The sequence below is a fragment of the Diachasmimorpha longicaudata genome, chromosome 3 (assembly GCF_034640455.1).
Source record: "Diachasmimorpha longicaudata isolate KC_UGA_2023 chromosome 3, iyDiaLong2, whole genome shotgun sequence".
NCBI classification, from domain to species: domain Eukaryota; kingdom Metazoa; phylum Arthropoda; class Insecta; order Hymenoptera; family Braconidae; genus Diachasmimorpha; species Diachasmimorpha longicaudata.
The window spans coordinates 4,846,730-4,872,639 of record NC_087227.1 but is presented as its reverse complement, the minus strand read 5'-3'; the positions used below and the strand labels follow the sequence as shown (position 1 = coordinate 4,872,639).

Genomic DNA, 25,910 nt, shown 5'->3' with positions numbered 1-25,910 from the left:
TGTCCGTTTCGCCATCTCCCCTTTATCCCAAAGCCCATGGGCACGATTTTATTACGATATGTTTATCCTTGTAGCCTTCAAATAATGTCAATTAATTATCTAATTAAATCATTCAATTCAATTAATTATCCGTCTTTATAAATAATTGTAACTTTGTTCATTTTTTGAAATCGCGTTTGAATGGTTAGCGCGAATGATCGGTGGTACGCAACGCGCATGCGTAGCGCTGTCCACGACGGCTTGGAATGAAACTACCAGAAGAAGTATTAAAATTCGTCCTGAGTATCAGAGCTGGTCAGTAAGTGTTGTGCCTTGAAGTGTTACGGTCATTAGTAAACTTAGGGAGGAAAATAATCGATGAATTGTTAACCTCAAAGTTGATTACAATATTTGCTACCTCTTTTACAGAGAATCATGGACGATTTGCAGAATTATAAACTGCAGCTTCAACAAGTAAGTCTGATGTATTCATTGAATGACATATGTAACCTTATTTTGATTCTTTCGTTGTCGATTTATCCATAAAAATAACGGGTGTTTTCGACCTTTTCGTTGATTTCTTGGTCAACTTTTACAGGTTGAGGCTGCATTGACAACTGACCCAACAAATGAGGAATTATTAAAACTGAAGATTGATCTTGAGGAGGTTATTGAGTTAACACAAGATCTCATAAAATCACAGCAGCAAGAGAAGAGGCAGAGCAATGGCATGGACGCCAAGGATCCCATTCTTCTGGCTGTTTTGGCGAATAAGTGGAAAGTTGGAGATTCGTGCATGGCCCCTTGGAGTGAGGATGGAAAGTAAGTGGAAAATTATCTCGTGATGTTGATAATTATGAAGAATTTTGCAACATATATTTTTCATGATAATTTATTCCACTGTAATGTTTTCATATTTAACGAGATAATGTCAAAATTGAATTACAAGAATTGATTATTTAGTTTGGAATTATTAATCTGAAAAATTTAATTTTTTACAACACAAAATGTCCTGTTGAGATCGTTCAATTGATTAATCTGTTTCTGTTTGTCTTTTTATCAGGTACTACGAGGCAACGATAGATGCAATAAACGAGGATGGTCTTGTGAACATAACGTTTAATGAGTTCAAAAACACAGACGTTACAATGTTAAATCAATTGAAATCAGTGGCAAAGAGGCCAGCGTCTGATTGGGCAGATCAGAAGTCTAAGTGAGTATTTTCATTATTTGTACAGTTTAAATTATAATTATAAATGATAATATCATTGGAACATACGTCCAGTAAAAAATATATTGAAATTCTTTTCCTCTAATTTTATAAATTTTCTTGATTCCAATGAAGTTATTTTGTTGAATTTATCGCAAGCTCTGATGATTTTATTAATCCTGCGCTTTTTCTTTCTTCCCGTTGATTGAATTATGAAATAATCGACTTCTGAAATAACGGCGAATGCTTGTTGAACCACCACCATGAACCACTTCTCCTTCCAATAAATCAATAAAAAATTCCAATATTGTCCCACGTCGATTAAAAATCGTGATCTGCAGGAGAAGGTAACAATTATTTAAATCACTTTATTTTGCATTTGTTTCAAGCACTTAAGTATTCATTTCATCTTTGAATGGAGATCATTGGATAGTTGAATGTTGAACCACATTCCGAAAAACTTTCAACAAACTATTCAACAATTCTATTCAAAGGTGATCGTAACTTCAATTTCCATTATTAATCAGCAATTGAGTGCATTGAAAAGGAAGTACGAAGTTGAAAATATGTGTTTTATCCCTCACCGAGCAAAATGTCCAAATATTCGTCATTAGTGATATGTTGGAGCCTTCTTGAAATACTATCGTTGTTAAACTGACCTAATTTCACAGGAAAATGCAGGCAGCAGCAGCAGTAGGGACAGACCCTACCAAACAGAGGGAGTACCTCAAGAAAAAGAAACAAAAAAAATTACAACGTTTTAAAGAACTTGAGGAGGAGCGCGAGCAGGAGAAAAATAAATGGCTTGCTTTTTCGACGAAGGTAATAATTCATCTCTTAGTACTGCCCACCACTAACTTCAAGATCTAGTTTCTCTTTCTTAATTTTCATTTAATTGTCATGACATTTCATGTAACATAAATTTGCAAATTATAATATTTTAATTTTGAAGGCATGTGCTAATGGTAGCACTGCTGAATATTAATGATTCTCTCACATACTAAGGGCTCTCCAATAATATTTAATATTTTTTTTTTGTTACAGTCAGCGAAAAAGGGAGTGGTCAAGAAAAGTATATTTGCAACACCCGAAAATGTTAATGGAAGAGTGGGAATCGGCACATGCGGTGTGAGTGGTAAAGAAATGACCAAGTTTAGCAATGGGGAAAAATGGAGGCGTGGCACCTAAGGATCTTATTCATCTTTACTGTACATACATGCATAAGATAAATCCAAATGTTGATTTAAGGATAAATAGTATTAAGAAGTATAGAAATACTACCGTATTCTCCGTATAATATTAATGTACATTTATATTAATCAATCAATTGTTATTACAGGGTTTCACACTCGACAGAGGGAAGTGTATATCTTTCAAGTACCGTTATCTTCCTTTTTTTAAATAATATAAACATTGTTTTCACGGGGAAAGTGAGCACGTAAGAATGAAATTCTCGCATATCATTGCGTTATTTGAATAGGTGACGTGAGGAGTATTTTCGACTTTTGTCGAGAATTTGTAAACTGCGAAAGAAGTTTTTTGGGCTTTTTCCCCCCAGAATTCTAATGATTGAGATAATTAAGTAAGTGTTTGGAGAGAAATATCCTCTTCTAGAATGAACATCATACTTAAGTTTCAAATAAATATTCCTGCGGTTGAGAACAGTGGAGAAATTTTATAACGAAATTCTTTAAACATAATCATGCAGAATGAGAAAGGTCGATTGAAAATTTATCCATCTTCAGTAAACGCAGTAATAATTATTGCAAGCTTATTTGAAAAATTAAAATAACTTTACTTTTGCGGTGAACTCCAAGATTATCGTACATCCTAAGAAAAATGCAAATTATTTCCTGAATTAATTTCTCGTTTTGGACTTTCAAAAGAAGTATTTGAAAATTACGAGTCAATCCAGTGGGTTGTGTTAACATAAATATTTCAATTGCAGTTTGAAATTGAAATGTGAATGCATTTTGCATTCGTAGATATTAAAAAATCCCGACAATTTTCGAAATTTCATAATTACAGATCTACTATTGTGGAAGTAAATTCTGTTACTTATTTATAGTTACGAACGGGGATCAAATTACACTATTCTATGAAATGCAATTTACGTTAATCAGGATATAATTATCGGAGATGGCTTCATATAAATTTTTCTTATGCAATTTGTAACGAAATTTTTCCTCGGGGTTGGGAAAAATCCGTTAACTGCCCTTTCTCCTGGATTCGCAAGCAACATTTGTTGGGCCCCAGCCGTCCTTTTTACCGGGGAACTGCAAACCGGGGTCTCAATGAACAAATTCTCAAAAAAAAACATACGGAAACGACAATATATAGCTTTGCTTAGCGAATCCAAGGGAAGACCTTGGACACCCGCGCTGCTCAGGGGGTAGGTTGTGGAGAGAGGGCGTAGTTCGGATGGAGGTGGTTCGTTGGGTTTCTAATTTACAAAGAAAATACGTAACCGCCAGAAATCTTGATAAATATATAGTTATGGTTTTTAATATCATTGAGTTAATTTTAACACACATCTTTGGAAGTAATAACGGACAAAAAAAAATTATCATACCTCAGTAACTTTAAACAAATCTAAGTGACAACATCGTAACAGTTTTAATCTAGTTATCCAAAAATCCTTTAAATAGATAGGAGTCCGCCGAGATAGAAAACGCGAATGAAGAGGCTCGAAATCCCTAATATTCGGTCTAATTTAACTATCGAATCCTATTCTCTTTGGACCCTTCAGGGCAATTCCTCCTCTCTATCGCATTTCTCCACTATTCTCGAGCTGGACTCGCATACTGCCTATTTCCCAAATTATAACATTACCGAATGCCGAATACCGAATTACCAAAAAAACTAAATGGATCTCGCGAAAATTTCCTCCCACAGTGGGGAGGCATCGAAATTTCCTAATGCCTCCAGATTATCCCAGAGGATCAGAACGTACCACTCACGCATCGTAATCACCTTCCCGGCTGATCGCCCCGCACTTGATCAGCACCGATCAGTCTTACTCGACCATCCTCTCGGACTCCGGATACTCGACTCTTTCCTCGACACTCACCCTTCGGCTCTCTAAACCCGACTCTAGATAATAAATTTGGATCCGGGATGTTTGGGGGAGTTATCCTCAGAATTCCTTACAAATTTCATCGGAAATTCAAAAACTGACAATATGCAAAAGTAGTGCAGCCTCACCGAAGAGTACAGATATTTTAAATTGACGTATCTCACCTTAGTACTACTACATTGTCGATCATTCTTAATTTTTCTGCAATTATTTTGATGATCGATTGTTTGAAACTGAGAAACCCTATTGCTAAAGATAAATCGTAGAATTGTGAAATTTTTTATTAAAAAACGTTGAAAAATGAAATAGATCAATAATTTTTTTCTAGGGGTAAATGGACGTATGTTTGCATGAGTACTCATTCTTCAGAATAGACAAATCACTGTCGTGTTCGCTGGAAGATTGGTTTGTAATGTGTGATTTGTCAGTTAAAATAAATGTTTATTTTAAGGCCAAACTAGTAACTTTTCTTTCTGATCTCATTTTTCATTCCAACATCGCAAGGATAATTCATTTTTGCTTTTCGCAAAATGAGGCTATTTTATTGTTTGTACTACAAACGATAATGTTCATTTTTTTGCCAAAAGAAGGGACCCGTCGACCATCTAAATACGAATCTTTTCGTCGCCACCAGCCGCCAGTGAGCTACCTGACCCAGGAAACCATTAGTCTCTTCTCGCCAAAACAGCGACCGAGTACCCTCGGGATGCAGTGCGTGACACCATCTAAAGTAAAAAATTGAGTGTTCTTAATAATTGAAAGATTTATAAATTATTTAAAGTTCTTGGATCCACACGACGGTAGCAGAGGGCAAGTGTTGATTTCGGCATTCCCGTGGAACTTTCTTAAGGGGGGATCCTACTTTAGAGGCTTCAAAAAATCTATATGTTCAAGGATTTTATTGAAAAGGAAAGAAATGTCTGGTTGAAATGAAACTTTTAGGATTTATTCTTATATATTTGAAGAGTCTTCTCAAAGAAATGGCGTGTCAAAGTTTTCGTGATGCTCGTATACCTGCTCGACGCTTGCTCACTATTTCGTCTGTATCTCCGCAAATAATCCAAATTTTGTTCTGAAATTTTGGAGACATATTCTTGGATAGTTTAGGAAGTGATTTACGCAAAAAAAAATCGATTTTTTGAAGCCTCTAAAGTAGGATCCCCCTTTAAGATTTATGCAACAGTGCCAGAGATTATACTTCTGTCAAGCCTCTTTGCAAAAGGCTCTCAGTCCAGTTAGCCACGTTCTGCCTGGTAATGCCCTACGAACAGGTACGCTCACTATCGTAGTTCATGCGCCGTTAGCAATCTTCCCTATTATCTTTGTCAGTGGTCTCTAACTCTCTACTGACAAGAAGAGAAGACGAATGATTTCGTGGGCCGGGTAACTTCACGCGAATGTTAGTAATGACTCCGGCAGGAAGAGGCGCCGCCGTCCATTCTAGTAGCTGGCGGCTACACAGAGAGAACTGTATGTAGATAGTCGACAGGTGATTTTTTTCCGCAAAATCAGCTAATAAAGTCTATCGCTTGTAGTAGGTACGACCCCCTCGTCAACTGCACCTCAAATGTTTCATTACTGTCTCGTTCATCTTTAAATAAATAATGTGTGTACCGCCCTCTGTGTGCTACAGGTGGAAGTGTCGGCTGTCTACACAGGAATTTCCTAATAACAGTAAAAATGAAGTGACGTAGCTATGATAGTTACACACCCAAACATTCCACATATATGAAACGTCACAACGGTTCCAACTAATTCCATACATGTACACCATATCTTATAACAAATACGTACTCGTGAAGAGAAATATACTGATGGTATCGAACAGCTAATCGTATCGTCTAGAGATAATAAACCTCCCAAATTATTATTTCAACTGTTGAAATTCAATGGAAGAAACGTTCGATGATTTTCTAACCTAAAATTTCATACAAAATTTATGTTTATGAAAGAGTTTTCATGGTTTGTTTACGATAGTCGGGGGTAACCAGGTTTATTCTCATGACAAAGTTGTTATCTTCCCTCTTAAATAAATAATTTTCTAAGGTATGAATAAAATTGGTTTAAACTCGAGTGAATTCTAGTGTCAGCTGTATATCTAAGTAAGAAATCTCAAGGAATTCTTGAAATATTAATGGAATCACTGGAATAATCGTTTGGTTGGATAGTGAATGTTCAGTGATAATGGAGGACAATCAGAGGAATAGGAGCAGCAATGGTGATGTTGGTGAGCGTGGGGTTGATTGGACAAGATATGGACTTGGAAATGCGGATAATCCAAGACTCTCGGAGAGAGATAACGCTATTTACGATGGCTTCAGTACGGATATACATCCTGCTGGGGCTAATGAACTGTACGCACAAGAATATGTAAGTTATCATTTTTTATTCTGATTAACAGTTTTGTAATGGTGGCTGTTTATAGTGTTTCAGTCATTCTTGCAATGGAATGTCAGGATATCATGGTTTTAGAAGATGTGTTCATGTGTGTAGAGATGAGTGTGGACGTTTTTCGAGAATATTTTATAAATATTTACTGAAAAAACCAGTTCAAGTTAAGAATCTTACATAGAAAACTCGGATCGAGCTTAATGGCCGCCAAGATTCGCCCATTCCTCATTACATTGAGGTAAATAGGTGATTGGGGTTATAGAAAATATCGTCCAGATGTCTTGTGATAATTAATTGAGAACAAGTTGTTGAGAGGATTTTTTTGGTCATGATATCATAGACACTCAGGTAATTCTTTATTGGTTGAGGGGGAAAGGAGTGGGGAAGTGTCGTTATCCATTGCCGGAGGCACACTTTAAGTTGTGGTTACATTGACAGGGCTCTTCTGCGATTGGTGTAGGTGGAGACCCTCTGTGCAACGTCATTAGCAATTTAAAAGCGTTTACATCTTCAACCTTGACTAATGGATTCTTAATTAATGGAAGAACCCACCAATCTTTCCAGGTTTAAATATACAAAAAATAAAAATTGAAAATCCAATGAAGAAAGGGCCAAATCAATAAACGCCACAACAAAAATATTCAATTGTCAAGACAGAAAAAAACAAATTGACGGAGACAATATCCATAAATGAATGACAATCATTTTTTTGTTCATTTAAAAATTGTCATTGGATTTTTCGTGAAATTTTTGTCTTGTGTGCAATATTGTAGATTTTGCAATTATATCACCAGTATAGTAGACGCAAAGAAAAGGAGAGAAGTTTATAAATTTACACTTTATAAATTTTTATAGTGGATAACTCTAACACATTCATTTTTCAATTCTTTTAAGTTAAATTGTTTATTCATACAGTTTTTTTAATGATTGCATCAGTATACACACATTATTATTGAAGAATCATTTGTGTTTATGTTACAGAATGCAGATCCCTGGTGGAAATCTAATTTTTTTATATCCCAACCAGTTTTATTCGGTACTTGGGACGGAGTATTCACCTCTTGTTTAATTAATATCTTTGGAGTCATTGTATTTCTGAGAGCGGGATGGATCGTGGGTCAAGCTGGGGCTTTGAATGCTGTTCTCATTATTTTAAGTACTGGTGAGTACTCGTGGTGGTGGTGACTGGAATTAGTTATTCAACAAAATTAATTTAGTGAAGGTATACTGAGAGAAAAATATTATAGATTTAGCGAAATATGTCTTATTGAATGCATATTCTTTCGTATCAAAATAGAAGTCTCCGGTTTCAACGGTTTAGTTCTTTATTTTCACAGTGGCTTTCCAATAGAACGCAGGTAATGGAATATTCGGTTGAAAATGGGTCTTTTTTTCCATTAAAAATATCTAATTGCATGTGATTCCATCGATATCGCCTGCAATTAGTTTTCAAATCAACGAAAGGCGATACATTCAAATAACACTTGAAATTTGATGAAATATTCAGGGAATACGAATCAATATACGATAGATTCGCACTCTTATTTGTCCTCTAAAAGTCTCGACATATTTCGTTACCCCAATGGATTATTCCGTTAGCATTATTGAAGAAGATGGAGTGGTTGAGTCAAAAAATAATCGTTCCATTTTAGTAAACATTTCTCTCAGTATAGTAATGGATTTCGAAATGAAATCGGTCGCACTCCCTGTTGCATAAACCTCAAAATGAGATTATTCGACAGACTAGTGGATCTTCTATTGATAATTGAATAAATCATAATGCTTATTTTAAAATTTATCTTACATTTGATTTCAGTATGCGTAGCTTTAGTCACTGTTTTATCAGCAGTAGGAATTTGCGAAAGATGCAGAGTGGAGAGCGGTGGAGTATATTTTCTACTTTCCCATGTTTTGGGGTCGAGATTTGGTGGATCTATTGGTCTACTTTATTGTTTCGGCCAGGTAAAAAATTTGGTTTTTGCTTTATCAAATCTGTCATACGAGTAATTAATATCATGACACATAGAAACATTGAAGACACATTTTTTGTTGCCGAATGTGAGGTATTCCATCCTATTTCAATGAAAACTATTTTTTTTCTCTCGATATTGATATAAATTTCGGGTCAAATCAGTTTTTAACAAATTGTAATAGTATGGAAAGTCTCTTATTTGAGTTCCCATTTGAGCCACATTTGATCTCAAGTTCCCAATCGACCTTTCCGATTGACTTTATTATTTAATTTTCGCAGGTTTCTCGTTGAATCTCCCAATAACGAAATCTCCGAATTTAAAAAAAAGTTTTCTCTCTTGAAAATTAGAACTGCTAGCTCTTTATAGTTTTTAAATAATCAATTTTCTGCCTTAATCATTCTTTCAAAATGGCAACGAAAAAAAATAAATCGCCCAACGTGGGGCTCGAACCCACGACCCTGAGATTAAGAGTCTCATGCTCTACCGACTGAGCTAGCCGGGCAATTGCGCTGTGGATAGTCTCATGCTCTGCCGTACTAAGCTAGCCGGGCATTGAATATAAAATCTAATATATCTATTCATACCCAAAATTCTATTGAAAATTGATTCCACGCCAAAAGGCCCGAAAATATTTATTTTTCCATACAGCGAGATGAAAAGTTTTATTGAATTACACAAAATAAAGGGTTTAAATGTTCGATGTGAAATTCAATGTTTCATTTTTTAAAAATTGTCTTCATCGTACTTAACTCATTACTTCATTTAATTTTATTGCAGGCAGTTGGTTGTGCATTAAATGTTCTTGGCTTTGGTGAGTCAATGGCCGGATTAGTGAATCTGGAGGCGGATCCTTCGGCGCAGAGGGGCTTTGCCTGTGCTGCTGTTATACTTTTATCAATTATAAATGTCGCAGGAGTCAAATGGGTCATTAAACTTCAATTTATACTGTTACTTATACTGCTGTTTGCTGGTGTCGATTTCGTCGTCGGCAGTTTTACACATGTTCAGCCTGGTAAACCCTTTTTTATCGTTGATCAACTAAATGTGCTGTAAATAATTAACTCCGAATAAATGTCATTAAGCCCATTGAAGCTACATCAGAGGAGGAATTAATATTGGAATAAAAGGAAAAAACTTTTGAGTAAAATTATCGTAAACGTAAAAATAAAAATAAGTTTGAACTTTCCAATTTTGAATTTGGCTCGTTTGCATTTATTGATTATAAAATCGGAATGATTTAAACATTTCAGAGGCTGGATTTGAAGGTTGGTTGTCCGGAAACTTGCAAAATAACACATTTTCAGAATACAAAGATGGCTACAGCTGGTTCACAGTATTTGGTGTATTTTTTCCAACTGTCACTGGAGTTTTAGCTGGAATAAACATGAGTGGTGACCTCCGGCATCCATCAAAAGATATTCCCAATGGCACACTTGCGGCTCTCGGGGCTGGGTAAAATTTTACATCACCCGAATGCAATTTATTGATATACAAAATTTCAATTGAAATTTAGCTGTTAATTTTTGATTGAATTTTATATTTTGTAGGACAGTTCTTTATTTGCTGTTCTCCCTTTTCCTGGCCGCCACTTGTACGAGGTCAACATTGTTAAATGATTTTATGATTGCATCGACTGTATCCGCATTTAAAGTGCTCTTACTCGCTGGATTATACGTTTCTTCATTTAGCAGCTGTTTGGGAGCTATGTATGGAACTCCTAGAGTACTACAATCTATTGCTGGACAAAATGTCATTCCTGGAATGAGTTGTCTATCACGTGGAGTGAGTTGATATTGTAAATTCGTCACAGAATATGTAAAATAGCCGCCTGGTGGTCCCTTATTCATTTTGCAATGTCGTTTAAAAATTAAGTAAACGAATTCGATGCATGAAAATCAAAAATTTTTTGATAATATTCGCCAGTCAGAGTGCACGTATCGAGATTTTATCAAAAGAAATATTTCTCGTCTATTAATTTAGCTTTGAATTTTTGAAAATTTTCAGATATGAAATAAAATATATTTGGTCAATCGAAACGGATTGATTTGAGCTAAATCCTTCATCCTCTTATATGAATATTCTTTTTCTGATTGAAATGCTTTTACTCGCGTTTAGACTCAAGTAAAATCATGTTAATGATGATTTTACATTACTTTTGTATGATTTCAGAGAGGTCCAAATAAAGTACCAGTGTATGCAATGGTTGTGGTAGCTATAGTTACCCTGACGTTTATTATAACTGGTCAGATCAATACATTGGCACCGATAGTGACAATGCCCTTCCTATTGACATACGCGTGTATGGATTATGCTTATTTCGCACTGGCGCAAACTTTTGACCTTCAGCACACACGTGAACAACGATTTCGGGCACAAACTCCCACGTTTGAACGTAATTATGGAACATCAGGACGTAATGAGGATATCACATCAGAGATGGACAATGATTTGGATACACTTTTTCCGGAGAGAACGAGGCACAAGAATTTAGCGGTGAGCTATTTTTCAAAAGAATGGAAAATATGAAAAAATATAAATGGATGAGTTGAATTATCTCTGAGCCGAGATTTTGGGAAATAGCTTCGGATCTAAAAAAGAGAGCACATCTTTTGTTATAACAGTTACCATAGTATTTAATTCGCTTCATAAAAAACTGGTCAATGGCCAGAAAATTCATATTCATGAAAAACTGGTCAATGGCCAGAAGTGAGTTATCTTGTTTTATCACTTCGCTATTAATTTACGTAAGAAATTTATCAAAGATCATTGATTTAGAACAGAGACATTGGTCTGGAAAATCAATTACGATATACATTTTATTTATGTCATTAGAAATTCAGAGAAATGAGTAGAGGCGCTTCTTGTGAAGAGATTTTTTTCAATTACCGAAAATCATTGCTGACGTAACTTTGGAGATATATAACAAATAATATTTGTTAAAATGTCAGACCCATAGATCCAAATTTTTCCGTTACATCTATCTGAATCTGGGATAGTCATATCCATAAATAAGAATGACAAATAACATTATTTCGTCAACCGTGAATTCTTCAAAATGTATTTTGTATTACTAAAAGGGTAAAAAATTAACTAATTCATAATATCAATTATTTTGAAATTTCCAATTTTTTGATGATTACTGTTAAATTGCACTTGATCTGAGTCAAACAATCTTCAAATATTGAAGGAATACAATGTTTATGGCCGTCCCTGATTTGTCTCGCAGTATTAATTCCAGTAATCCTTCAAGTTCATTCCATTTTCCATCTGGTTCATGCCAAAATACCTCAGTAAATCTGTGATAAATTATGATTCTAGAGGAACTCGAGTGTATCTGACAGTACAAATTATGCAGATTCATCACCAAGCCTCGAGGAGAACGCGAGTATCGATGGAGGAATAAGAAAGCCACATATACATGGAAAATTGGGTAATTGGTACAGCCCATTATGCAACAGGTGGTTGTCCCTCTTAGGTGTAAGTGTCGCTATAAAAAGCTGTCATTGATCTTTGGGGTCGACAAAAAAGAACTCGCATGGAGTCAAGTTTTTGAGCATTTCTGATTCTATTAAATTCTCGCAGTTCATGAATCACTGCATAATTAAACGATTTCCCTCGAAAAGTCGTCTGGGTATTTTGTCGTAAGCGATTAAAAAAACATCGACTTTAAAAACCAATTTCGGGATTATGACGTCAAGTCACTGAAAGGAAACTTCCCGGTAATATCACTCGGAGGATTATTGAGTTAATCTATACTGAGAAAAAAATTTAGCAGAAACAAACGTTTTTTTTTTCACTCAACCACTCAATCTTGTTCAATGGTGCTAATGGAATAACTCATTGATGTAACGAAATATGTCGGCACTTTTAGAGGACCTCGTGATTAAACTGTATATTTCAATCGTTGATTCCGAGGGTTCGAAACAGGAACCTCCTGCTCCGATCAAATGAAAATTTTATAGTAGTTCGTATTCGATATTAGGTCGTATTCCCTGAATATTTCATCGAATTTTAATAGTTATTTGAATGTATCGCCTTTCGTTAATCTGAAAACTTATTGTAGACCACGTCAATGGGATCACATCCAATAAGATATTTTTAATGGAATAATGATCCATTTTCAACGTAATGTTTCATTATCTACGCTCCATTGGGACCGACCGTGAGCACGAAAAATTAAAACGTGGAAACAAGAGAATTCTAGTTTTCTACGAAAGAATATGCGTCCGACGAGATATATTTCATGAAATCAAAAATAAAATAAGATCGAGTGGTTGAGTCAAAAAAATAATCGTTTCATTTTACTAAATTTTACTCTCACTGGATTACCTAGCAGTTTTATCAAACCGCTTGATGGCGCCACACGAAAATTTCCAACTCCGGTGAGTTGACGTCACACACATTCTTATCACGTTTGAAAAATTTAATTATTAAAGGGGAATAAAAAATTACTGAACAATATTTCAGGCGTTTCTCTACTGAATATCCGTTCTGGGAACCATGTATTTGCGAAAAAAAACTTGAAAAAAGATGCAAGTTCTTCGTTGTCACATGTATCTTCCTTCAATAAATTTTTTGTTTTCCACTTCAGGCACTAGTCAAGCTGTTGATCATGTTCCTCGTTCACTGGGGATACGCAATAGCAAATATTGTGGTTGTTTTTCTGGTTTGGAGTTACGTGGGTCACGCTAATCCAGCAGTCAAACCGGGTGTTTCAGCGGACTTTAAACTTCTTGAGTGGCTCAGAGTGTCGATACTCAGATTAATGGGACGAAAAGTTTATGATTACGAACAAATTGTTGTGACACCAGTGCATCCAGGGGTGGAGACGTGTTCAGCACAGCTTAATGAGGAGAATGAGGATTTTGCTGGGAGAAGGAGATATCATCAGACATCAACTGTTATTGGACAATTTGTAAACATTGATTGATTAATGGATTTTCAACGGATAAAAAGGTCCACTCAACTCTCATTTGTCAAATTATTTATTGAATTTTCCGTGTGACTTTTGCTTTGGCTCATTAAGAGTTAAAACATTCGACAAGTTGGTCGACTCTGAAGGAGATGTTGATGACCTTTTTTATAGAAAACTCTGGGGGCAACAAAAATAATTTCCTGATTTCCATAGCGAAAGCGATAAATCCGGCTTCAAGAAATGTAAGAATTGTTCTTCACGGCCTTTTTTGTAAATTTGATGGAAGGATAGTAAAAACTGAATAACAAAAATTGGACTATCTCTTACCGTCCGACATATTTAAGTCAAAAACAGTTCAGGTTGAAGTCCATTACATTACGTTTATTGCTTTGCTTCTGATTTTTTATTCATTACCCTGACGAACCCATCGCTTGGGATTCGATGGACTGTCGATTATAATATCGTGTAGTTCAGTATCTCGATTAGCAATAGAGTGGCGTTAGATTTGGATTTGTGAATCGAGATGCTCATACAATCGATTTTATCATTGACGTACGTTGATCTGCCAGGATATCGTTGTTGAATAACATGAAATAACTAGCGAAGCTATTCCGTGGGTTGTGAATGTCCTGTTTATCAGCATGAAATATTACTAATAAAATTAGTAAAAATTATCAGTTGAATATCAGATTACTTGAAATAACCGTCGACGCATGCGATTCTATTAACTGAAATTTGGATGGACATAATTGTAGATAAATTCTCTTTTATTGGGTCATGGCGTACCAAGCACCAAAAATCTATTGCTCTGAAGGCTGATTGACATTTAGACTTTACTGCAAAGTGGATTACAATTATTTATAGGGGTGAGAATATAAGGGGAGTATCCGATGAGGTTTTTCGGAGAACAATTTCTGACATTTTAATTAATTGATTAGTTAATTTTGGTCGATCAAAATATTGGGGGTGGAGGGATACAATACATCTCCCGAAAATATTAGGGATATCTATCAAATTCGTAGGAAACAATAGACTGAGTGCCAGAAAATTAGCAGACTTAGTCGGTGTAATTCAGTGGCGGATTAAAATAAGATGAGTTGACCTATCTCTGAGTCTCATTTTTGATCAATAACTCCGAATCTAAGAGAGATAGCGAACATTGTTACAACACTTATTGTAGTGATCAATTTGTTCCAGAAAAAAGTTTATAATGAAAATTTTGTTATCGCCCCTAGATGGTGAGATATCCAACGAAGACTAATCAGTAGTCAAAGGTCACTTATCTCATTTTACCCCTGCGCTACTGAAGATAATTGAACTGATGGAACATTTCAACTCAAGTAACGATTTTTCCCGGATTTCTAAGGATAATTAATGCGTACAATATTCTCAGTGAGACGTTCATATCAAGACAGCATGAAAATTGTATCACTAAAATTTGTTGTAACTCGAGGGTTGAATATACTTGCAGGCAGCTAAATTGAGCCCTTTGTATTTTTTTCTATCATACAATTAATAATGGAGATGAATAATTTATTCACACAGAATAAATATTAATATATTTTGAGGACATGTTTACATGTTATATCTATCATCTAACTTTCTCCATAATTCAACGATGATAATAATCAAAAAAATGTAATAACCCGCTATTGAAAGCACAATGAATGACTGTGGAATTCAAAATCATGGATTCTATATTCATAATGCAATGTTTACCTTCTGAATAATACTCTGTAAATAATTGACATATTTATATCATATTACCATTTACCATTTTTACAAGTGCAAAGTAAATTATACAAAATGTACAATTATTTATCATTTATGTTGGAATTGTAATAATTACCAAGTGAAATAATACATAACTTTGAATTTTTTTTTATTCATTGATTGTTTTTACCTGGTCATTTTCCAATTAAGAATAATTTTACGGTGTTTATTCAAATTTATGGAAAGTGGAGAAAGTGGTCGAGGGGTTGAGTACAGTGTTTGTGCACACGTGGGTGGAGAAAGAGGGGTGAAGCCGAGTAGGTGAACCACTCTGGTTAACCACGAGATCGCCACCTTCACGTAACCTGCACCACCAAGTGGTGCATATATTGTAGGAATTTTCATTTCGAACAGTCCCAGGAAATCTCAATTTTATTTGTTAACACACACAATTTATAAGTAAAATTTAAAAAATGGTCAACGTCATCTAAAAATAATCTATAAACAATTAACTTTCCATCATGAAAACCATCTTTTACAAAATTGAACAAATTTATTCATATTTGGCATTTCATAAGCAGTTGACTTTATGTCTCAATAAAGAACCTTCTGTTCATAATTTTAATGATTTATTTCAAAACAACGACTGTTTAAAGAACACACAATTTTGTGAAAAATACAATTTTAACTCGGCTACATATTCAGAATTTTTTGCGTAATTTTCTTTATGATTTATTGATAAAAGTAATGATTGTGAATGGTTGATCTGTTCTAAACTGTAGAAGATTCGTCGATATCCTTAAATTTCCATTCTCCAGTCAAATTAACACGCATATTCCTGGTGATTTTTTACCGCATGATTTTCAGTTAATTTTGAACCAAAACTATTGGATTTTTTAGCTCATTTTTTCTTGATAAATTTTTATTTGTTTTATCTGAAATCCCTAACGATTCTGAGACTCCTCCACAAAATATATGGAAAATAGTAGGGAATGGTAGTCGTATATAGTCGGTCCCATGGCTTCTTTCGCCTTGCTTGTGCTCACACATATCGAAAACTCCATCGGCGTCAATTCCAATTATTTTCATAACGTCCAAGCAGCTCACGAATTGGCTAAAGTCAATATCAATGTGTTCTGCAGTAGCTGATCCCCGGTGGTGAAGCCCAAAAAAGTTTGGCAAAAATTTTGCGACTTCGTGGATTGAAATATTTGATAACGTACGTCATATATTTGTTGCAATGCACATCAGTGGGTTCATGGACAATAAAGGGAAAATATACCTTTTCACCACCATCACGCAGTTTATTTCATAAGTTGGGTGGTATCACCATTAAAATTGATTTGCATGCGCTTTTTCTACAATTTCGAAACATAATCCATTATTCGGAGATAATTAATTGGCCACTGCAATGTTTCTGTTATTTTTAATTGTCAGGTGACAAAAAAAAAATTGGAAGATATTTTGAAAATATTTGGAAAATCATAGAATAAGAGAAGAAGAAATATCGTTGTTGGGGAGAATCTAAACAGTTGCTAAAAACGTGATAATATTGTCTTAAAGTGATTCGTATGTGATACAGATTCCGAAGTATTCAGAATCAATAATTAAATAGAGTAAATAGCACACCATACAGTAAGTAAACATTTTTTTAATGTCATACATCTTCAGATTGGAGAAAAATTGAGTAAAATCGAACGATTATTTTTCGTTTTAACCACTCGGTCTTGTTCAATAGTGACATCAGAATAACAATAAAATATGTCGGGACTTTTACATAATTGACTGATTGAACTGCACACTTCTTAACACTCTTGATTCTGAGGGTTCGAAATATGAACCTCATGCTTTGATCAAATTAAGGATTGAATCTATCGTATATTGGTTCGTATTCCCTGAATATTTAATCGATTTCATTTAATTGTCATTTGAATGTATCGCCTTTCATTGATATGAAAACTTATTACACACGATATCAATGAAATCGTATGCAATAAAATATTTTTTAAGGATTAATGACCCATTTTCACCGAAATATTTAATTATCTACATTTTATTGGGGACCCACTGGAAAAATTAAAAATTAAAATGTTGGAACAATAGAATTTTATGTTCACACATAGAAATATGCATTTGACTAAATATATTTTGTAGAATCGACCACTTTTCTCTCTCAGTCCAGTAAAGAAGGTCGACTGAACGAAAAACTGCATAAATCCCTACGCAAACTCTGCGATTTATCGATTAAAATTTAATCAGCCGATATTCATTGATTATGGCAGGGTGGGAGAGTCCAGAGTTGGATCTGCAGCTCCAGGCCTAATCCTTCCCTTTTTATGGGCAAGTTGCAGGGTTGGGATTATTGGCTTCCGGATGGATGTCGCGTTTAGTTTAAGGATTGAAGCGAAACCAAATGCAACACTGAAACCAGACACGGAATTCATTCGGAAGCCAATAATGTCATGAATCATGACCGCGAGGGCCTTAAAACGAAGTTATAGGGCTGTTCCTAGAAGCATGTGGCGTGATCATGTCGCATATTTGTAGCCATAACTGAGGACAATTATTTCATGTGGAGCATCTCGTTTCAGAAACAGAGCAATGGAAACTTTTATTTTTATTTATTTAATTTTCCCAAAACTGATGGGTTTATAAAGCTACACAAGCTGCAAACATGTTTGTACAGAGATAGTTGGAGTTGAAAGATTTTCTTTTTCGTTATATGTTCAGCAGTTAATCAGTTATACATTTATATAATTTTATTATATAATGGTTTATTGATATTATTATAATTTTTTAGAAATTTATCGATGGCCACTATATGTTCTTTATTCAGGTCTTTTAAAAATGATTGACTGTGATATGGTGAGCACTGGAAAATGATTTTGCAGAATTTATATCTCAAGTGTCTGGTGGTTTATAATCTGTTATAGTAATTGTACTTCGAAATAAAGTTTTAATCATTTTTTTGTAAATTTGGAGGGATCGTGGCGTGTGCCAATCAATCTTGAAAATTCAGGAAAATTTTTAATTGTTCAAGATGTTTTGCTCTCACGAAGAGAAATATTTAATTGAAATAATGTAATTGTTGCGTAATATTGGAATGACATCTCGCTAGGGAAGGAAAAATTTGAATTGAAAAATTTGAATTTTTGTCTACATTTTCTGTGAAAAATAGCGATATTCACGTAAATTGTCTTATTCACTTTTGTAATCGTTAAGCGAACTTGAGTTTCGTAATTGTGAGTACTTCTCTCTCTGGTTACTATTTGTAGATTATTTGATGTTAGTGGGCCCGTAAACAGCGATTTGTCCCAACGAAGCGAGGTCATAATGATAGAAAATCTCTTTTCTCACGAGTATCGAATGATTTTGTCGTCACACTATACGGAAAAGTCACTCTTTCCCACACCATGATGAATCTTCCCATTACTCAACAAGTCTCGAAACATGAGACCGGAAATCTATCGGCGCTTCTTTCGTATTGAATATTACGTTACGATGTGCGGAAAATGGTCATTACACACGCGCTAACATGCGTTGGAGCCTCTGATTCATGTGCTATTCACCCAAAACAGGATTTTATTTGGAAGTTTTTTTAGTTTCTGAAAAATACTTGAAAATTGTGTGTTAAATTTAGGCAGCCGCTTTTATCGTTATACATAAATTTAGAACATGTACCACAGAACTGACTTTCAGGTAAATTGATGATAATCAATAGAAGTTGATGACTTGCAATTAAAGAGAATTTCTGGTCTTTTTCCACTTCCAAACGACTGAAAATTCAATTATTTTACAAACCATTTCCAATGTAATCAAGTTTTTTAATCACATGCGACCGAAAATTTATCGTCGCTTCTTTCGTATCGACTGTTACGTTACGATGTGCGGAAAATGCCCATTACCCACGCGCTAACATGCGTTGGAGCCTCTGATTCATGTGCTATTCACCGAAAACAGGATTTTATTTGGAAGTTTTTTTAGTGTCTGAAAAATACTTGAAAATTGTGTGTCAAATTTAGGCATTCGCTTTTATCGTCATACATAAATTGAGAACACGTACCACAGAGATGACTTTCAGGTATATTATCATCAATGGCCGTTGATGACTCGCAATTAAAGAGAATTTCAGGCCTTTTCCACTTCCAAATGGCTGAAAATTCAATTTTTTTCACAATCAATTTCGATGCGGGGACTCTCCCGTTTGAATATCCTTCATAAAAAAAACTTTTAGTGCTGTGCAGAATTGATAGCCCGGGTCTTCACTCCAAAAAATTGTTTCAAAAACCGTTCGTTGCCCTATCGATACATCGAGCTTTGAGTATTTGTATATCAATGGGAATATACGGTAGGACTCATGAATATTCCGGGGATGATGTTGGCCGAGAGCCGTTGGCTATATGGTGGGTGGGGGTGGTAGGGGGTTAGTGAGCACAGTTGGGGTGTATTGATGGCGTCCGTGTGTAGGGGTAGGTCCAGTAGCCGGTGGTGACAGTGACGTTCCTCCCTCACTTCTCCATCCATTCGTATATAAAAGCGTAAAGCGCACGTTGGTACGCGCTCTGTGGTGGGGTTACGGCGGGTCCTTGCCCGGTGGTGGATTCAACGAGGGTGAGTGTAGTCGCCGGTGATATTTCAGTGCGCGACTCGCTATCAGAGGGCGCGTTTAGGTCGAGCTCCCAGCGGAGGCCGACATCGGTGAGCAGTTTAAAAAAAAAAAACTGTTTTTGTTTTTTAAGAATTTTTTTTTTTTTTTATTCAAAAGTGGAGTGAATATTTTTTGTGGCCTTTGGGGGTTGCGGTATATTAGGACGGGATTTCAAAGAATATTCATAATGTTAATTGTAAATTATTGTTGTTGGAAGTGAACGTTGAGGATTCGGTTCTGTTTTTAATTTTTCGAAATATCGCACAATTTTCCACAGCAGGAGATTCGCGGGTTTCGAAAGTTTTTTTGAGTTCGATTACGTGGTTGTGAGGGTCTTCATTTGGTCAGGACACAGAGGAAAATAGGTGAATAAGTATTTGGTTATTGAATAAATTGTGGGGTGAAAATAATATTTTTAAAATGGTCAGAAAAGGTCCGTGACGTCAACTGACCGGAGCGAGAAATTATGGTGTGGCGCCATCAAACGGTTTGATAAAACAGTTGGAGTTTTGAAAAAATTATAAAAGTTGAAATATTATAAAGAATTATCAAAAATACTGTTCGATATTTTGGGAAATTGCAGTCACACTGTCATCGTACCTTTGTTCTGGTGAATTTATTTCAAGTTTAGTTGTAAATATTCATTTAATGTCATTTATCTTGAAAATTCGGAACAACGGTGTTCTTTGTTTTGCATGAAAATTGATTGTCTGGATGGAAGTGCAATTTTTCATAATTATTTGAGGAATTGAACGTCACAGTCAATTCAATATTCAATAGATTGAACATTCGAAGGAGGTATCACCTGAATTTTTAGAGATTTTCAGTTTGTGGGAATCGTATGAACTTGAAATTATTTAAATATCTAAGGATTAACACGGAATTTCCTGTAAGTCTGTTGTTTTTTAATAACTATTCACATTTTCTTCTGTATGGCGTTATTCAATTTACACTTGTAAATTACAGTCTTTTGAATATTTACAAATAAATTTGGTATATTTTTTTATCAGTTGTATCTGAAAAATTTTTAGTTGTAAAAGATCACGTATGTTGACATCTGTACGAACTCTATTGTTATCAAATATTTTCAGCATTTATCCAAAACTTCTAGTGTCATTTCCTTCCAGTGTATTTTGTAAATCGATTACGAGACCGCGTGGTACTAGTTTCTTGCCAATATTATTATCTCGCTCAGGCATGTTAAAAATTTAGTGATGAAGAGTATGCAACTATCAGTGTTCAACAATTTGCTATAAACATGAACCAGTAGATCTGTCAATATAGTCGCGTCTTCTGTTAACAAATGCTCCAATCGATCTTTCAAACACGCACAGGAATATCCAATAAAAATGACGCGTCTTCTCCATAATTCCAGAGCGAAATGTGGTTAATGGAAATTTTTCCCGTCCGTTACGTAATTTTATCATAATTTTCTGTGAAATATTACGATACTGCTACTTAAATTACCTCAGACACTTTCGTAGTCGGCGAGGAGACTCCAGTTCCATAATTTTTGCTCCATATTTTTCTCCATGAGAATCATTTTTTCCCAGAAATTCCATTTGTCGCGATCAATAATATTTCTTGTGATACACAGAGAGAAAAGTTCAGCAGAAATTATCTAACCGTCGCCAGGTGGTCCATCCTGATTATGGAAACAAGGTAGATCCAGGGTTGGAGATCGAGCCTGGAAGACCCAGCATGGAAGCAATCTTGACTCTATCGTTGAATCCCCTATCGATCTAAGTAGAGCTGTACATGGTCTTTCGAATCACCATCCAATCTTGAAATAGTCTTGCTCTTCTAGGCTGGAGGACTCAGGATAGAATGGAGCTTGATTTCAAATCTCTAGGGTATTTTTAATGGATTAAGAGATTAAATTGAATGCTGCAATTGTTGATTCTGAGGACTCCACCAGAAACTTGATGATTCGATCACATGAGGGTGCAAATCTATTGTAGCTCAGGTGGGAAATGTCCATCCAGATGATGGCAACAAGGTAGATCTAGAGTTGGAGATCGAGCCTGGGGGACCTAGTGTCAAGTCGATCTTGATTCCATCGTTGAATCCTATATTGATCCAACTCGAGTCGTTTAGGTTCCCAAGAATCTCAATCCAATCGTGAAATAGTATCGTTCTTCCAGGCTGGAAGGCCCAGGAAAGAATAGATCTTGAAGATCGAGCCTGGAAGACCCAGCGTGGAGGCAATCTTGATTCTATCGTTGAATCCCCTATCGATCCAGTTTGAGCTGTATATGCTCTTTCGAATCTCCATCCAATCTTGAAACAGTCTTGTTTTTCCAGGCTGGAAGGTCCAGGATGGGATGAGACTTGATTTCATTGTCCAACCCAAGACTCATTCAAACTCAGACATAAATGTTCCATTCAGTCCATATAATTATTAGGTTCATAAATAACGCACCTAACTATACCCAATTATATTCCACTAAAATACTTGAAGAAGTTATCAATGATAATTAATTGTTGGGGAATTATCGGGCGATTCGAAGGGTTGATCGAGGATTGTCGGTCCAAGCCTGGATCGAAGCTGGAAATTCCAGGCTGGGCACTTGGTGAGTTTTCAAAGCGCTTAGATGCAGATTCGGATGCTCGGTTCAACCTTGAGAATCTAGGTTCGATCCACCTCGATCCAATTCTCATTCCATCGTCCTGGAAAATGACCATATGAATCAGGATTATCAGACGTTTAAGTAATTTCTACTAAATTTTTCCCTTCGTGTACTGGAAAAAATTATTTTCATTACTCGGCGGAAAACAAGTTTTCTGAATCAAGTGATTACGTTGTGCGGTTGCTCTCGGGTTTGCAGCCTTCACGCTCTCCAGAAAAGTTTTCTTTTCAACCTTGCGATGAAATAGTATGTTATGTTAGATGATAAAAGGCAGATCAAAAGGAAGGATTATTTTGTAAAATATATGAGTCAATATAGGGGACACAAAGGCAAAATGGAAGTTTTTAAATCGTCAATATACGGAGATGAATTTCCGAGGAAAATTCTCATTCTAGTATACTGTACAGGTATATGTCATATAGGGGAAGAGAAGCGCGAAGTGGTGGCCAGGAAAAAATTCCACTGTTGGCGGTGGAAAATCTATTCGGTTAAACGTGAATTTTTCCGCCAACTTCTGTGAAATTCCTCTAGAAATCCTCAGGAATTTATCCAGAAATCCCGAAAAATTTTAGCTCAACGTCATTAAAGTATTTCACCATCCACAGATTGCAATTTTTTTAGTACTCGCACTAAAATTTTTATAGAAAAATTTTCTCGTGTAACGCACGATCGTTCCAGTGCAATTTAACATTTTGTCTTTATTTCAAAAATTTTTTTTTTATCGAAAACAAAGTCATACGATTTCTCGGCCCGGTTCCATTCTGCCCAACATGTTTATTAATAATGTGGCATAATATTTTATGAAAAACAAATAAATTGAACCGAGAGATATTAAAATCACATTTTTGTCAAGTGCGATAACAAAAATCACGGCTTTCACCCCCTTAATTAATTCATCTTTCAATTAATTAATTAAGGTGAATTACCTTTGCGTGAATGGCCGAGGTGGATTGAACCTAGATCCTCAAGGTTGAACCAAGCTTGGATGAACTTCGAAAACTCACCAAGTGCCCAGCCTGAAATTTCCAGCTTCGATCCAGGCTTAACCGACAATCCTCGATCAACTCTTCCAATCGCTCGATAATTCCCTAATAATTAATTATCATTGATAACCCCTTGAAGTATCTCAGTGGAATATAATTGAGTATATTAAGGTACGTTCTTTATCAACCTAATAATTATATGAGTTGAATGGAACATTTACCCCTGAGTTTAAATGACTCTTGGATTCGACAATGAAATCAAGTTTCATTTTATCCTGGACCCTCCAGCCTGGAAGAACAAGACTATTTCAAGATGAGATTAAAATTCGAAGGAGCATATACGGCTCAGGTTGGACCAGAATAGGATCAACGATGGACTCAAGATTGCTCCCACGCTCGATCTCCATCCTGGATCCACCTTTTTCCATCATCAGGATGAACATGTCATACCGACTGGTCTCAAGTGGAATTTCATTCCGGTGAATCGACCTAATGATTACAAAAAAAAATCTTTCATCAGTTTCCAAGTACTTTCAACTCTAGGATGCTTTACAGATAATGAACACATTAGTTAATTCGATCAATTTACATTAATTAACTTATAAGTATTCGCAAAGGGGATTGCTAGCAGCTTTTGCGATTTTCCACTGCTACTTTAATTCAGCTAAATTCATGAAAAACTAGTCTTGCCTAGTTGTGAACTTGCCAAATCTCGCCTTTGACCTTCACCACTAAATTATTTATCTAACCGATATCAATGTCTAATCATTTATAATGACCTCCACATGCAGACTCCTTTAGTCTGAATTTCGTGGTAACTTTCATCAATTTAAAATAGAAAATTAATTTTTTAATTGTGAAAAAATAGAGAATATGACGTTTGCATCAGGGAAATTGTTGCGCATTCCGTCACGTGGTGATTAAATTGTGTGTGGTGAAGTTCAAGGTATCAAGGTAACTATCGCGAGAGAGATAGAGAGTAGGGAAATGGAGGATAGTGAGGGTGTTGAGCTACGCGGAATATCCGGTTGTGGAAAGTTTGTTGAAGTTGTTAAGCCCCTTCTCAACTTTCACTTGTGTCGATTGGATAATCGCGTAAAGTCGGCGTAGTTCATTCGTAACCTTAACCCTTTTTCACTGTTTTTTTTTTAATATTGGAGATAGGCACGCGAAGCCTGAGGAGTACTTAGTCCTACTCTGGGTTTTTTTGGGGTTCATTGGGATTGGAGTGCGGAGTTGGAGAGAGCTGCGGTGAAGGACAGGCGCTCTACTAAGGGTAAGTTACAACTGATTAATTCCATTTTTAACACATCATGTCCCATCAATTCCACTAATTAATTCGATGAAATAAAAATCGAAGATTCCAATGAAAATGCAGTAGAGAAGTGGTAAAGTAAGATAAATCACTTTTGACTGTTGACCAGTTTTCGATGAATATCTCGAAAACTAGGAGAGATGGAGAAATTTTGATTAGGACATTTTTTGTGGAGCAAACTGAGTACTACAATAAATGTCCTGACAAAAATTTCGCTATCTCTCTTAGATTTGGAGTTATTGATGAAAAAACGAGACTCATAAATCAGTCAAATTATCTCGCTTTACTACAAATTTAATTTAATTTGACTTCGATTACTTAAATTTGATTGTCATTTTAAATAAATCGAGAAATTCTCTTTTCATAAGTTGACAATCGAATTTAAATAAAGTTAGGAATTCTCATTTCATAAAATGACCATCGAATTAAAATGAAGTGAGGAATTTTAATTTTTATGGCGTTTAAAATTCTGGAATTTTAATCAATTTTCAGTGAAATCTGAAATTTTATCATTGTCCAATGTTTAAATGGTATTCAGTATCAGTTCTCCGAAAATTACTAGCCAACTGTCCCCGAAATTTCCTTTCTTTTCCGACAGTATATTTCGCATACTTGACGAAAAATTATTTCCATCCTAAATTTTAATGTCTTCTTTGTAATAAAAAAATGTAGGAAATAAACTACTTACATATATGTGTATATATGTATGTATTTGATATACATATACATATACATACACATATATAAACGTTTTTTACGATCTAAAAAAATCCACTGCGCCCGTAATGTCGACAAATATGTAGACTACGTACGTTGCGAGTAGTAGAGGCCAACGTTGTGTCTGGCGTAGGAGTTCATGAATGAACGACCACTCGTAGTCAACTTGGCCCCAGTGGCCGCTAATGGGCTTCCTTCCTCACGTGCAAACCGTTTATTTTCAGCCCGTAACCACTAGCAGTTACCAGCAATCGTCGTAATTCATACAAAAAAAATTTTACCGCACGGGGTCCCTCAAATTTTCAACACTCAGCAATTTTTCATTTTGATTTTAACCCACAATTCCCGGTTGTCATCGCA

General features: G+C 35.5%; 3 protein-coding genes, 1 long non-coding RNA gene and 1 other non-coding gene across 15 annotated transcripts in view; 3 read left to right on the top strand and 2 right to left on the bottom strand.

The window, feature by feature from the left end:
* The first annotated feature begins 292 nt into the window (after positions 1-292).
* On the top strand, positions 293-4,722 carry LOC135160990 (survival of motor neuron-related-splicing factor 30). 4 transcript variants are annotated; one of them, XM_064118212.1, is made up of 6 exons: positions 293-453; positions 578-801; positions 1,043-1,192; positions 1,861-2,011; positions 2,234-2,397; positions 2,529-4,722. In XM_064118212.1, exons 1-5 carry the CDS (start codon positions 415-417, stop codon positions 2,375-2,377), a joined length of 708 nt encoding a protein of 235 aa, XP_063974282.1. In that variant the 5' UTR covers positions 293-414; the 3' UTR covers positions 2,378-2,397; positions 2,529-4,722. The 4 variants fall into 4 exon arrangements, 2 of the variants coding, with proteins under 2 accessions (XP_063974282.1, XP_063974281.1); XR_010298669.1 differs by having other exon boundaries at positions 294-453; positions 2,234-2,455; XR_010298670.1 differs by having other exon boundaries at positions 294-453; positions 2,234-2,771; positions 4,594-4,722.
* On the bottom strand, positions 1,374-5,850 carry LOC135160991 (uncharacterized). Its single transcript, XR_010298671.1, has 3 exons — positions 5,464-5,850; positions 1,774-4,990; positions 1,374-1,524 (listed from the first exon to the last, which is right to left on the bottom strand). It is a non-coding gene; the product is annotated as an uncharacterized LOC135160991 (long non-coding RNA).
* Positions 5,851-5,955: 105 nt separating this feature from the next.
* On the top strand, positions 5,956-15,412 carry LOC135160989 (solute carrier family 12 member 8). 4 transcript variants are annotated; one of them, XM_064118208.1, is made up of 10 exons: positions 5,956-6,367; positions 6,434-6,635; positions 7,638-7,818; positions 8,473-8,618; positions 9,407-9,641; positions 9,880-10,081; positions 10,177-10,411; positions 10,799-11,122; positions 11,948-12,106; positions 13,221-15,412. In XM_064118208.1, exons 2-10 carry the CDS (start codon positions 6,450-6,452, stop codon positions 13,557-13,559), a joined length of 2,007 nt encoding a protein of 668 aa, XP_063974278.1. In that variant the 5' UTR covers positions 5,956-6,367; positions 6,434-6,449; the 3' UTR covers positions 13,560-15,412. The 4 variants fall into 4 exon arrangements, with proteins under 4 accessions (XP_063974278.1, XP_063974277.1, XP_063974280.1 ...); XM_064118207.1 differs by having other exon boundaries at positions 5,957-6,311; XM_064118210.1 differs by having other exon boundaries at positions 5,965-6,082.
* Trnak-cuu (transfer RNA lysine (anticodon CUU)) lies at positions 9,059-9,131 on the bottom strand. The gene has a single exon. It is a non-coding gene; the product is annotated as a tRNA-Lys (tRNA).
* Positions 15,413-19,750: 4,338 nt separating the features above from the next.
* Dscam3 (Down syndrome cell adhesion molecule 3) overlaps positions 19,751-25,910 on the top strand; it is a 140,323-nt gene continuing 134,163 nt past the window's right edge. For 4 of the 5 annotated variants that reach the window (XM_064117208.1, XM_064117211.1, XM_064117216.1 and 1 more), the window contains exons 1-2: positions 19,752-19,955; positions 24,683-24,794. The gene's annotated coding sequence lies outside the window, so the exon portion shown is untranslated. Of the gene's footprint in view, positions 19,956-24,682; positions 24,795-25,910 lie in introns of all 5 variants that reach the window. The other variant, XM_064117210.1, reaches the window with a different exon arrangement.

Excerpts from the sequence above, each read along its gene's own strand:
- LOC135160990 (XM_064118212.1), top strand. The coding sequence starts at position 415 with ATGGACGATTTGCAGAATTATAAACTGCAGCTTCAACAA. Across the intron at positions 454-577 it reads ATAAACTGCAGCTTCAACAA|GTTGAGGCTGCATTGACAAC; the intron begins GTAAGTCTGATG and ends CAACTTTTACAG. Across the intron at positions 2,012-2,233 it reads GGCTTGCTTTTTCGACGAAG|TCAGCGAAAAAGGGAGTGGT; the intron begins GTAATAATTCAT and ends TTTTTGTTACAG.
- LOC135160989 (XM_064118208.1), top strand. The coding sequence starts at position 6,450 with ATGGAGGACAATCAGAGGAATAGGAGCAGCAATGGTGATGTTGGTGAG. Across the intron at positions 8,619-9,406 it reads TACTTTATTGTTTCGGCCAG|GCAGTTGGTTGTGCATTAAA; the intron begins GTAAAAAATTTG and ends ATTTTATTGCAG. Across the intron at positions 11,123-11,947 it reads CGAGGCACAAGAATTTAGCG|AGGAACTCGAGTGTATCTGA; the intron begins GTGAGCTATTTT and ends TTATGATTCTAG.